Below are 12020 nucleotides of genomic sequence, written 5' to 3' on the forward strand. Positions count from 1 at the left end.
CCGTGGGGGAGCATCGGCCGGCTTCTACGGTGCCTCTCCCAGCGGAGTGTCTTCCCCTTATGCCCCGCATGCACCAGCCCATCCTCGGGCACCTCCGCTGGCTTCCAGCCCCGGTACGATCCAATTCAAAATCACTCCCACTCCGGGGTCTGCGGCAGCCTTCCCGCTGCAGGTGCCAGCCCCTCTCCCCTTCCAGCCCTGCGCTATGAAATCCCCTCTGCCCCCAAGCTCCAGGCCCTGGGTCAGCGTCTTCCGCTTTGAGAGGGAGATGACATTGGCACGAAGGAATTGGGTTGCCTTGTCCCGCAGAGGGTGCGGCCGGGGAACCCCCCTATTCCCCTTCCAGCTCCATCACTCCCCTCAGAGCGAAGAGCCTAGGATAGCTCCCAGCCCCGTCCCAAACCCTGTCGACACGGCAGTCAGAGGGGTGACTAGCTAGCTGGATTGACACCCAAGCAGCTAGCCTGTGCCAGAGCCCTGCTGCCGGGGCTACGCTGGTGCTGTTACTGAAGCTAGCCTGCAGTGTAGACGTCCCCTCAGCCCCTCGTCTGCCTGCCTCCCAGGAGTGGCTGTGTGACGTGGAGCGGGCCATGCGCTGGACCCTGAAGGAGCTGCTGAGAAACTGCCGCCTGGCCCTGAAGAAGATGCTGACGAAAAGGGACAAGTGGGTGAAGGAGTGGGCCGGACAGGTAACAGATGGGGCAGCGGCTCGGGGTGGCCTCTGGGCCACAGGGCCTGGCCTTACAGGCTGATCCAGCTCCACTGAAGTCAGCGGGAGTCTTTCTATTGACGTGGGTTGGATCAGGCCTTTGGTACACTGCACGGGCGCAGGTCATCCGTGCAATGAATTTGGTGAGCCTCTGCCCAGCCACTCAGTTGAACACAGGGAGGAGGGTTCAGAATTTTAGAGCAGAGGATTGAGTGTCAGGACTCCTGGGTTCTCCTGGCTCTGGGAGGGGAGTGGAGCTAGTGGTTAGAGGAGGGGGTGCTGGGAGCCAGGACTCCTGGGTTCTATCCCCAGCTCTGGGGAGGGGTTAGAGCAGGCACTAGGGAATTAGAACTGCTGGGCTCCATATCCTGGATTTCATTCTGCCAGAGCTGGTAAAATCACTTTCTCTGCGTGGGCCTCAGTGTTCCCCTGCGTAAAAGGGATCCAGTGACCCTGACCCCCCTGGGTAAAGTGTTCAGAGCCCCTAGGCTGCGGGGAAGGCACGCTAAGTGCAGAAGTGATCAGGCTGAGCGGAGGAGGAGGGACGTGGGGCCCAGGATGAATGGTCATTCCTAGGTTTAGGGTGTTGGAGGTCTGTGGCAGGCAGCTCCTCAGAACTGACAGCTTGTGGGGGCTGGGGAAGAGGGGATTTGCCAGTGCCCCTCCCTCCACCACCCCACCCCTTGTCTCTTGCAGATGGTGATCACTGCCAGCCAGATCCAGTGGACGACGGACGTCACCAAGTGCCTGGCCAACTGCAAGGAGCGAGGGGACAAGAAATTCCTCAAGGTCATGAAGAAGAAGCAGGTGAAGGGGAGAGCGTGGCACAGCCATGCACGCATTCGCACGCAGTCACTGGCCCTCCAGGGCACGCTCGCGTACTCGCATGCTGCTCACTACTACACGCCCTCACGTACATTGGCTCACGCTTGCGGAGGACCTTGTCATGCTCCTGTGCATATACACCTGTGTCACACCTGTTCACAGTCATGCCCAGTTCATACAGTCACTCAAACGCTTTCTCCCTCTCCCCGATCGGTGTGTTCAGATGGGGAATCTTCCCCCTGCCCTGTCGCCTGCAGCAGGGCTTCCCCATGGCGCTCTTCTCACCCCCTTGGTGCGCACCGGGCGGGTACAGCGGGCTCCCCGACCACTGGCCGTTTGCTCGCTAGGTGTCGCTGCTGAATAAATACTCGGAGGCCATCCGGGGCAACCTGACCAAGATCATGCGCCTGAAGATCGTTGCTCTGGTGACGGTGGAAATCCATGCACGGGACGTCATAGAGAAGCTCTACAAGACCAGCTTGATGGACGTGACATCCTTCGAGTGGCTGAGCCAGCTCCGCCTGTACTGGGACAAGGTGAGGCCCACACTGCGCCCTGCTGGCTGGATTTCTGCCTGCTGGGGAGAGTGTGTATGTGGGGCTAGTTCTGACCGCCCCCTGCTGTTCAGCCTCAGCAGCTGTGCTGAGGAGAGGAGAGGAGAAGATGTTGCCTCCAACGTACCTGTAATTCCCTGTGGTTTGCCGTCCTGCTTGGGCCATTAGCCTCCTCGTTCTCGCCAGCTGCCTCAGCCACCCGGCTCTGCTTCACCCCCTTCCTTCCCCTTTGGGCTGCCCCCCGGGGTCCATTGGCAGGGACAGGATCCAATATAGAATCATGGAAGATCAGGGTCGGAAGGAACCTCAGGAGGTGTCTAGTCCAACCCCCTGCTCAAAGCAGGATCAAAGCCAACTAAATCATCCCAGCCTGGGCTTTGTCAAGCCGGGCCTTGAGAACCTCTAAGGAAGGAGATTCCACCACCTCCCTAGGGAACCCATTCCAGTGCTTCCCCACCCTCCTCGTGAAATAGTGTTTCCTAATATCCAACTTAGACCTCCCCCACTGCAACGTGAGACCATTACTCCTCATTCTGTCATCTGCCACCACTGAGAACAGCCGAGCTCCATCCTCTTTGGAACCCCCTTCAGGCAGTTGAAGGCTGCAACCAAATGCCCCCTCACTCTTCTCTTCTGCAGACTAAACAACCCCAGTTCCCTCAGCCTCTCCTCGTAAGTGATGTGCCCCAGTCCCCTAATCATTTTCTTTGCCCTCCGCTGGACTCTCTCCAATTTGTCCACATCCCTTCTGGCCAGATGTGGCCTCACCAGTGCCGAGTAGAGGGGAATAATCACTTCCCTCGATCTGCTGGCAATGCTCCTACTAATACAGCCCAATATGCCATTGGCCTTGGCAACAAGGGCACACTGCTGACTCGTATCCAGCTTCTCATCCACTGTAATCCCTAGGTCCTTTTCTGCAGAACTGCTGCCGAGCCATTCGGTCCATAGTCTGTAGCGGTGCCTGGGATTCTTCCATCCTAAGTGCAGGACTCTGCACTTATCCTTGTTGAACCTCATCACATTTCTTTTGGCCCAATCCTCCAATTTGTCTAGGTCACTCTGGACCCTATCCCTACCCTCCAGCCTATCTACCACTCCTCCCAGCTAAGTGTCATCTGCAAACTTGTTGAGGGTGCAATCCATCCCATCATCCAGATCATTAAGGAAGATGTTGAACAAAAACGGCCCAAGGACCGACCACTGGGGCACTCTGCTTGATACCGGCTGCCAACTAGACATTGAGCCGTTGATCACTACCCTTTGAGCCTGATGATCTAGCCAGCTTTCTATCCACCTTATAGTCCATTCATCCAGCCCAGACTTCTTTAACTTGCTGGCAAGAATACTGTGGGAGACCATATCAGAAGCTTTGCTAAAGTCAAGATATATCACATCCATCGCTTTCCCCATATCCACAGAGCCAGTTATCTCATCATAGAAGGCAATCCGGTTGGTCAGACATGACTTGCCCTTGGTGAATCCATGTTGACTGTTCCTGATCACTTTGCTTCAAAATGGATTCCTTGAGGTCCTGCTCCATGATTTTTCCAGGGACTGAAGTGAGGTTGACTGGTCTGTAGTTCCCCGGATTCTCTTTCTTCCCTTTTTTAAAGATGGTCACTATATTTGCCTTTTTCCAATCATCAGGTCCGGCACCTCCCCCAATTGCCATGAGTTTTCAAAGATAATGGCCAATGGCTTTGCAATCACATCAGCCAACTCCCTCAGCACCCTCGGATGCAGCGCATCCGGCCCCATTGACTTGTGCACGTCCAGCTTTTCTAAATAGTCCTTAACCTGTTCTTTCGCCACTTGAGGGCTGCTCACCCCCTCCCCATACTGTGCTGCCCAGTGCAGCAGTCTGGGAGCTGACCTTGTCTGTGAAGACCAAGGCAAAAAAAGCATTGAGTACATTAGCTTTTTCCACATCCTCTGTCACTAGGTTGCCTCCCCCATTCAGTAAGGGTCCCACACTTTCCTGACCTTCTTCCTGTTGCTAACATACCTGTAGAAACCTTTCTTGTTACTCTTAACGTCCCTTGCTAGCCGCAACTCCAGTTGCGCTTTGGCCTTCCTGATCACACCCCTGCATGCTCGAGCAATATTTTTATACTGCTCCCGAGTCATCTGTCCAAGTTTCCACTTCTTGTAAGCTTCCTTTTTGCGTTTAAGCTCACCAAAGATTTCTCTGTTAAGTCAAGCTGGTCGCCTGCCATATTTGCTATTTTTTCTGCACATCGGGATGGTTTGTTCCTGTGCCCTCAATAAGGCTTCTTTAAAATACAGCCAACTCTCCTGGACTCCTTTCCCCCTCATATTAGCCTACCAGGGGAGCCTGCCCATCAGTTCCTGGAGGGAGTCCAAGTCTGCTTTCTAAAATCCAGGGTCCGTATTTTGCTACTCTCCTTCCTTTTGTGAGGATCCTGAACTCGACCATCTCATGGTCACTGTTCCCTAGGTTGCAGAGTAACAGCCGTGTTAGTCTGTGTTCGCAAAAAGAAAAGGAGGACTTGTGGCACCTTAGAGACTAACAAATTTATTTGAGCATAAGCTTTCGTGAGCTACAGCTCACTTCATCGGATGCATTCTCTAGGTTGCCACCCACTTCTACTTCCCCCACCAATTCTTCCCTGTTTGTGAGCAGCCCGTCAAGAGGAGCAGGGACCCTAGTTGGTTCCTCCAACACTTGCCCCAGGAAGTTGTCCCCAACACTCCCCAAAAACTTCCTGGATTGTCCGTGCACCGCTGTATTGCTCTCCCAGCAGATGTCAGGGGGATTGAAGTCCCCCATGAGAACCAGGGCCTGTGATCTGGAAACTTCTGTTAGTTGTCCAAAGAAAGCCTCGTCCACCTCATCCTCCTGGTCTGGTGGTCTATAGCAGTCGCCCACCACGACATCACTCTGGTTGCTCTCGCCTCTAAACTTAACCCAAAGACTCTCAACGAGCTTTTCTCCAGTTTCATACCGGAGCTCTGAGCAATCCTACAGTGCAACTCCTCCACCTTTCCTCCCCTGCCTGTTCTTCCTGAACAGTTTCTACGAATCCATGACAGTGCTCCAGTCATGTGAGCTACCCCACCAAGTCTGTTATTCCAATCACATCAGAGTTCCTTGACTGTGCCAGGACTTCCAATTCTTCCCGCTTGTTTCCCAGGCTCCTTGTGTTTGTGCACAGGCACCTAAGATAACTATCCGATTGCCCTGCTTTCTCAGTATGAATCAGGAGGCCTCCCTTGTTGCACCCTCCTCCTTGTGTTTCCTCCCAGTATCCCACTTCCCCACTTACCTCCGGGCTTAGGTCACCATCCCCCAGTGAACCTAGTTTAGAGCCCTCCTCACTAGGTTAACAAGCCTGCCTGCGAAGATGCTCTTCCCTCTCTTTGTTAGGTGGATCCCATCTCTTCCTAGCAATCCTTCTTCCTGGAACAACATCCCCTGGTCAAAGAATCCAAACCCTCTCTCCAACACCATCACGAATTCACCTCCACAATTCAATGGTCCCTACCTGGGCCTTTTTCTTCACCAGGGAGTAACTGTTGGGAGCCCCATCGCTTGAGACAGCACCCCTGGGACTAGACTGTAGGGGACAATACTGCCCTGGGGGGCTGGAGGAGCCAGGCCTGCTCTGGGTCTCAATGCCTGGGGTCCTTGCGGAGCTCTCCACCATGTCCTGTGCTCCCCAAACCCTGCTCCCTGCTGGGAACTCTGCAGCTCCACCTCCACTCGCTGCATGGCCTTGGCCAAGCCCCTTTCCCATCTGTGCCTCCTTTTCTCTGCAGCGATATGACCCACCTCCCCTGGTGGTGGTGGTGAGGGGGACAGGTTTGTGTCTGCAGAGTGCCTGGGTACTGTGGGCAGTGCTCGGTAAACAGCAGGAGAGGGCATGAACCTGACCTCATGGGCTTCCAGATGGATTCCCCCGGGACCTGCACAGCCGTCGTCTCCGCAGTCTGAGGAGTCTGTCCCCTGGTGCCTGCTTGTCCTCTGTCACGGGAGCCCCATGGGCAGGTGGGGGGGAGTCCAAAGGCCTGACTGTATTTCCCCCACATTTCCCTTGGCAGGATCTGGATGACTGTGTCATCAGGCAAACCAACACCCAGTTCCCCTACGGCTATGAGTACCTGGGGAACTCCGGACGCTTGGTCATCACGCCGCTCACCGACAGGTACAGGCACGGTGTGCCCAGCCTCTGCCGCTCCAGGTGCGGTCGGCAGCCCCCCGGGGCGTGCTGGGAGTTCAGGGGGATCACGAGAGGCACTTCGAGCTCGTTGGCTCAGTTAAGGTGATCGCTTGATCCCTGACAGTGAAACGGACGAGGCCGAATGCTTTGAGATCGCCTGAGGAAAGTGCCACAGGAGAGCTAGGGACTAACTGCTGAGCTACCGACAGTGCACGTAGATGGCTCCAGCTTAGGTCTGTTTCCAGAGGGGCTGGATGGGCAGGAGAAGAGCAGGGTGGACATCAGTGGGGTGGAGAGAGGAGATCCCAGTGGCGGCTGGCCTGGGGGCAGGGTGGGGAAAGCACGGAGATTGATGCGTGGTCTCCCCTCTCTCTTTCCAGGTGCTACATAACTCTGACCACAGCCCTTCACCTCCACCGGGGAGGATCTCCCAAAGGCCCTGCCGGCACAGGGAAAACGGAGACTGTGAAAGACCTGGGCAAGGCCCTGGGCATGTATGTGATTGTCGTGAACTGCTCCGAAGGCCTGGACTATAAATCCATGGGGCGCATGTACTCGGGCCTGGCCCAGGTAAGGGGTCAGAGATGCAGGACAGGCCACTGCACTGGCTCCAGAGCACATGGGCACTTCCCAGGGCTGGGACTCCCAGACCCACTCGCCTCCTCGAGCTGGGGACAGAACCCAGGAGCCCTGGCTGCTGGCCCCCCTGCTCTAACCACTAGATCCCATTCCCTCTCCGGAGCAGGGTGAGATGGATGGGCACGGGGCTATGTGTGAATGGGAGGAATCGGTCTGTTCCAGCCCTCCCCCCCCACCTTTCTGCTCTCGTCCTGCAGACAGGAGCCTGGGGCTGCTTTGACGAGTTCAACCGCATCAACATCGAGGTGCTGTCTGTGGTGGCCCAGCAGATCCTCTCCATTCTCTCTGCCTTGGCCGCCAACATGACCTCCTTCATCTTTGAGGGCCATAAGATCAAGCTGGTGTGGTCCTGTGGCATCTTCATCACCATGAACCCAGGTGGGAGACACGGCCGTGCCCTCTGGCTGGCGGAGTCGCTGGCTTGGGCGTGGCAGGCCCCTCCCCGTTCAGAGTTCAGATGGGCCCCTCTAGGGAAGAACCCAAGTCTGGCCCGTCCCTATGCAGGGGCCTCGGCTCAGCCTCCCGGGCCTGGGGTTGGGGTAAAGGGAGCGGGGCGGAGATGGCAGGTGGCCAGGGCTAATGTGCTGCTGGGTGCCACGGGGCAGGTTACGCCGGACGGACAGAGCTGCCCGACAACCTCAAGTCCATGTTCCGCCCCATCTCCATGGTGGTGCCGGACTCCACGCTCATCGCAGAGATCATCCTCTTCGGAGAAGGGTTCAGCAACTGTAAGGTACTCGCAGGCCTGGGGCCGCGGGGGCTCAGAGAGTCGCCCTTGCTGGGAACGCTCATGGCCTGGTCAGTGGGTTGGGCTCAGAGAATGGGACACGGGGCCTTTCCCGTCCAGGAGCATGGGCTCCCGTCCGGCCCCAGACTGGGGGGACCGGCTGGCTCAGAGAATGGGACATGGGGCTTTTCCCGTCTGGGTGGCATGGGCTCCCATCCGGCCCCAGAATGGGGGCACTGGCTGGCTCAGAGAATGGGACATGGGGCCTTTCTCGTCCAGGGGCACGGGCTCCCATCCGGCCCCAGACTGGGGGGACCAGCCGGCTCAGAGAATGGGACACGGAGCCTTTCCCGTCCAGGAGCGTGGGCTCCCGTCCGGCCCCAGACTTGGGAGACCGGCTGGCTCAGAGAATGGGACACGGGGCCTTTCCCGTCCAGGGGCACGGGCTCCCAGCCGGCTCAGAGAATGGGACACGGGGCCTTTCCCGTCCAGGAGCGTGGGCTCCCGTCCGGCCCCAGACTGGGGGGACCAGCCGGCTCAGAGAATGGGACATGGGGCCTTTCCCGTCCAGGAGCGTGGGTTCCCGTCCGGCCCCAGACTGGGGAGACCAGCTGGCTCAGAGAATGGGACTCGGGGTCTTTCCCGTCTGGGTGGCATGGGCTCCCATCCGGCCCCAAGATGGGGGGACCGGCTGGCTCAGGGGGTGGAGAATGGGACATGGAGCCTTTCCTGTCTGGGTGGCATGGGCTCCCATCCGGCCAGGGTGAGGGGGTTTCTGCTCTTGGGGGTGCTGGCTCTGGTATGGCCCCAGGTTGGAGCAATGGGGGTCAGGGGACAGGAGGCGGGGCCTTTTCCGGCTGGCGCACGGCAGCCTGGGGTGAGCTGGGGGTTCCCAGGGCTCGTAGCGAGATGCCCCCTCCGAAGCCTGGTTCCCTGGCCCCCTGAAATGGAGCCAGTTTGCCCCTGGCTGCCTCGCCCCCCGCTGATGGGCTCCGCTCTGTCCCAGCTCCTGGCGAAGAAGGTCTACACCCTGTATTCGCTGGCAGTGCAGCAGCTGTCCAAGCAGGACCACTACGACTTCGGCCTGCGGGCGCTGACGTCGCTGCTCCGCTACGCTGGGAAGAAGCGCAGGGTGCACCCCGACATCACCGACGAAGAGGTGAGGTGCCCCCGGCATCCTGCGCTTGGGGAGGGCCAGGGGCTGTGCCAGGCGGTGTCGGGCTGGCACGGGCAGCGCTGGAGGGGAGTTTCGCCAGCTGTTCGGCCGTGTGGAGCGGTGCAGTCAGTGTGCCAGCTGGATCCCTGGCACCCGAGGGTACCCGGCTCACCTGGCTCTCCTGGTGGCTTTCAGATCCTCCTGATGGCCATGAAGGACATGAACATCGCCAAGCTCGCCTCAGTCGACGTGCCCCTCTTCAACGGCATCATCCAGGACCTCTTCCCGGGCATCGAGTCGCCCGTCATTGACTACGGGAAGGTCAGTTAGCCGGCCGGGGCCTCTCAGCTGGGCTCCTTCCCACAGGGCTGGAGCCAAGTGAGACGGAGTCCAGTGCCCTCTAGTGCCGAGAGGCTGCACTTTGAGAGAGCAGGGGCCATGGAGCCGGGATTCCTTGGTTTTGCTCCCAGCTCACGGAGGGGAGTGAGGTGCAGTGGTTAGAGCAGGGGGGCCTGGAGCCAGGACTCCTGGGTTCTCTCCTGGTTCTGGGAGGGGAGCGGTGTCTAGGGGTTAGAGCAGGGGGGCTGGGAGCCAGGACTCCTGGGTTCTCTCCTGGTTCTGGGAGGGGAGCGGTGTCTAGGGGTTAGAGCAGGGGGGCTGGGAGCCAGGACTCCTGGGTTCTCTCCTGGTTTTGGGCGGGGAGCGGTGTCTAGGGGTTAGAGCAGGGGGGCTGGGAGCCAGGACTCCTGGGTTCTCTCCTGGTTTTGGGCGGGGAGCGGTGTCTAGGGGTTAGAGCAGGGGGGCTGGGAGCCAGGACTCCTGGGTTCTCTCCTGGTTTTGGGAGGGGAGCAGGGTCTAGGGGTTAGAGCAGGGTTGTGTTTTCTCTCTCTCTCTCTCACTTGCCATCTGACCTCTCTGTATCTCAGTTTCTCCCATGCGTGGAGTGGGGATAGTTCTACTCGGCTGCGGGTGGTGGGGCCTCATTACTGAATGTGTGTAACGCGGCGGGAGGGCCAGGGAAGGCCGTGCTTTGTAGCCTGCCCCCTTGGGTGCATGAGCTCAGTCCAGGAGTGCCTGTTGCTGCTGGAGGGGGCCACTCCAGGCTCTGGCCCTTCCAGGGTTGCCTTGGGCCATGCGCCGTCCCTGGGCTCCCCGCTCTGTGGCTGGGGCCAGTCACCCCAGGACAGGCCCTGTCTCTGCAGCTGAAGGAAGCCATCGAGCAGGAGCTGAAGGGGATGGGGCTGCAGGTGACACCCTTCACCATCACCAAGGTTATCCAGCTCTACGAGACCAAGAACTCCCGCCACTCCACCATGATCGTGGGCAACACGGGCAGCGGCAAGACAGTCACCTGGCGCACGCTGCAGGCCACCATGTCCGCCCTGTGCCGGAGCGGGGACACCGCCTACAACCTCGTCAGGGTCAGTGGCCGCTGCCCATTGCCAGGGCTGGGGACTGGTCACGTGTGAACCCCGAGGCTGCACGGTCCGTGGGTGGGGGGCTGGGCCATCTCCAGTGGGCATAGACTTGGGGGGCCGTCCTGCCCTGGCACCGGGGTGGCCGCAGGGGGCTTTTCCTGTCTCCACTGTCTGGGATTCCTGGCTGGGGCTGGGCAGGGGTCTCTGGCTTCCCGCCCCCTTCTGACTGTGCCCTGCCCCTGTGGGGTCCATGTGCTTCTCTCCCCTCCGGCTGGCGGCTGGGAACGGCAGGACTTCCCCCTGAACCCGAAGGCCGTGTCCCTGGGCGAGCTGTATGGAGAGTATGACCTCAGCACCAACGAGTGGACAGACGGCATTCTGTCCAGCGTCATGCGGACGGCCTGCGCAGGTACCCGCAGCCGGCCAAGGGGGGCCAGGGCCAGGCGTGAGCGGCAGCCAAGAGAGGGGGGCAGGGCACGGCCGATAGGAGTGGGCAGACAGGGGGGCCAGGCCCGGGGGCAGGGTACGGCCGATAGGAGTGGGCAGAGAGGGGGGCCGGGCCCGGGGACAGGGTACGGCCGATAGGAGTGGGCAGAGAGGGGGGCCGGGCCCGGGGGCAGGGCACGGCCGATAGGAGTGGGCAGACAGGGGGGCCAGGCCCGGGGGCAGGGTACGGCCGATAGGAGTGGGCAGAGAGGGGGGCCGGGCCCGGGGACAGGGTACGGCCGATAGGGGTGGGCAGAGAGGGGGGCCGGGCCCGGGGGCAGGGCACGGCCGATAGGAGTGGGCAGAGAGGGGGGACGGGCCCGGGGGCAGGGTACGGCCGATAGGAGTGGGCAGACAGGGGGCCGTGCCCGGGGACAGGGTATGGCTAATAGGCGTGGGCAGAGAGGGGGGCCGGGCGCGGGGGCAGGGCACGGCCGATAGGAGTGGGCAGAGGGGGGGGCCGGGCCCGGGGACAGGATACGCCAATAGGAGTGGGCAGAGAGGGGGGCCAGGCCCGGGGGCAGGGCACGGCCGATAGGAGTGGGCAGAGAGGGGGGCCAGGCCCGGGGGCAGGGCACGGCCAATAGGAGTGGGCAGAGAGGGGGGCCGGGGGCAGGGCACGGCCGATAGGAGTGGGCAGAGAGGGGGGCCGGGCGCGGGGGCAGGGCCCGGCCGATAGGAGTGGGCAGAGAGGGGGGCCGGGCCCGGGGGCAGGGCACGGCCGATAGGAGAGGGCAGAGAGGGGGGCCGGGCCCGGGGGCAGGGCACGGCCGATAGGGGTGGGCAGAGAGGGGGGCCGGGCCCGGGGGCAGGGCACGGCCGATAGGGGTGGGCAGAGAGGGGGGCCGGGCCTGGGGGCAGGGCACGGCCGATAGGAGTGGGCAGAGAGGGGGGCCGGGCCCGGGGGCAGGGCACGGCCGATAGGAGTGGGCAGAGAGGGGGGCCGGGCGCGGGGGCAGGGCACGGCCGATAGGAGGGGGCAGAGAGGGGGGCCGGGCGCGGGGGCAGGGCACGGCCGATAGGAGTGGGCAGAGAGGGGGGCCGGGCCCGGGGGCAGGGCACGGCCGATAGGAGTGGGCAGAGAGGGGGGCCAAGAGGGGGGCCGGGCCCGGGGGCAGGGCACGGCCGATAGGAGGGGGCAGAGCGGGGGGCCGGGCCCGGGGGCAGGGCACGGCCGATAGGAGGGGGCAGAGCGGGGGGCCGGGCCCGGGGGCAGGGCACGGCCGATAGGAGTGGGCAGAGAGGGGGGCCGGGCCCGGGGGCAGGGCACGGCCGATAGGGGTGGGCAGAGAGGGGGGCCGGGCGCGGGGGCAGGGCACGGC

General features: G+C 61.3%; 1 protein-coding gene across 3 annotated transcripts in view; it reads left to right on the forward strand.

Moving 5' to 3' along the window:
- The window catches only part of DNAH2 (dynein axonemal heavy chain 2), a 125175-nt gene that overhangs the window by 53131 nt on the left and 60024 nt on the right, over window positions 1-12020 (forward strand). For all 3 annotated transcript variants that reach the window (XM_037887273.2, XM_043537131.1, XM_043537132.1), the window contains 11 exons: window positions 564-689; window positions 1406-1516; window positions 1882-2070; window positions 6154-6257; window positions 6653-6842; window positions 7109-7289; window positions 7517-7644; window positions 8645-8797; window positions 8990-9115; window positions 9997-10215; window positions 10504-10621. In XM_037887273.2, coding sequence (XP_037743201.1) covers window positions 564-689; window positions 1406-1516; window positions 1882-2070; window positions 6154-6257; window positions 6653-6842; window positions 7109-7289; window positions 7517-7644; window positions 8645-8797; window positions 8990-9115; window positions 9997-10215; window positions 10504-10621 — 1645 coding nt within the window. The remainder of the gene's footprint in view (window positions 1-563; window positions 690-1405; window positions 1517-1881; window positions 2071-6153; window positions 6258-6652; window positions 6843-7108; window positions 7290-7516; window positions 7645-8644; window positions 8798-8989; window positions 9116-9996; window positions 10216-10503; window positions 10622-12020) is intronic.

This window comes from Chelonia mydas, chromosome 28, assembly GCF_015237465.2.
Source record: "Chelonia mydas isolate rCheMyd1 chromosome 28, rCheMyd1.pri.v2, whole genome shotgun sequence".
Lineage (NCBI taxonomy): Eukaryota > Metazoa > Chordata > Testudines > Cheloniidae > Chelonia > Chelonia mydas.